Source organism: Varanus komodoensis, unplaced genomic scaffold (assembly GCF_004798865.1).
Source record: "Varanus komodoensis strain SLA01 unplaced genomic scaffold, ASM479886v1 scaffold132, whole genome shotgun sequence".
In the NCBI taxonomy this organism is placed as follows: domain Eukaryota; kingdom Metazoa; phylum Chordata; class Lepidosauria; order Squamata; family Varanidae; genus Varanus; species Varanus komodoensis.
The window spans coordinates 453220-454051 of NW_025335381.1; the positions used below are offsets into that span (position 1 = coordinate 453220).

Below are 832 nucleotides of genomic sequence, written 5' to 3' on the forward strand. Positions count from 1 at the left end.
TGCACTGAGCTGCTTCGTGAGTTCAGCTGCACCTCTGTCTGCCCCGTGGGCCTGTCTCCTTCGCAGAGGCCCAGAGAAGGATGTCCCCCCCCCCACTGCTGCTGCAGGGAGGGAGTTGCTGTGGGGGGGGCGCCTGTTATCACCAGCCTCCCTCTTGCCTGCCTCCGGATGTCCTGGGGAGCTTCTGCCCACCCTGATAAGCAGCCTGCACCAGACGTGTGGCATGCCCAAAATAGCTCTTCCAGCACTGCTGTGCCCTCCTCCAGTCATTCCAGCCTGGTGGAGGGGAGAGCCCGGCTGCCCCATGTAGGGCAGGGGCAGGAAGGCATTGTGGCCTAGTGGTCTGACCGCTGGGGCGGCGCAGAAGGGAAGGGGCCAGGCTCTCCTGTTTCCTCTGCCCTATCTTTCTTGCGGGGGGCGGGGGGACGGCTTTAATGTCTCCCTCCAGCCTCGTCTGCTTGCGGGGGCTTCTGCCAGTGGAGGGCCTGGGCGGCCGCCGCTACAAGGTGGGATGGGGCAGAAGAGCGGGGTCAGCATCGGCCCAAGAAAAGCGCAGCGGCCCGGCCAGGATCGGGGGGGCGCCGCAGTCTCCTGGAGCAGATGCTGCCGCGCAAGGTCTCAGGCTTGTGGCCCCGATCTGAGCCTCCAGGTACGGCCACCCTCACGCCAGCCGTCCCGGGGCGCGCCGGAGACGCGGCGGAGGCGCGAGAGTGGCCCGGGCGCGGCTCTGTGCGGACACCGGGGCGCGGGCCTCCCCGGTAGCAGTGGCTCCCCGGGCCGGCCTGGCCCCGCAGCGCCTTCGCCCCGGGCGGCCCCGCAAAGCGCGCGGGGG

The 832-nt window shown here is 69.8% G+C and overlaps 1 protein-coding gene across 2 annotated transcripts in view; it reads left to right on the forward strand.

The window, feature by feature from the left end:
* Positions 1-286: 286 nt before the first annotated feature.
* LOC123019609 (death-associated protein kinase 2-like) overlaps positions 287-832 on the forward strand; it is an 8065-nt gene continuing 7519 nt past the window's right edge. Inside the window, exon 1 of one of the 2 annotated variants that reach the window (XM_044422615.1) lies at positions 287-649. In XM_044422615.1, coding sequence (XP_044278550.1) covers positions 512-649 — 138 coding nt within the window. In that variant the 5' untranslated portion in view covers positions 287-511. The remainder of the gene's footprint in view (positions 650-832) is intronic. The other variant, XM_044422617.1, reaches the window with a different exon arrangement.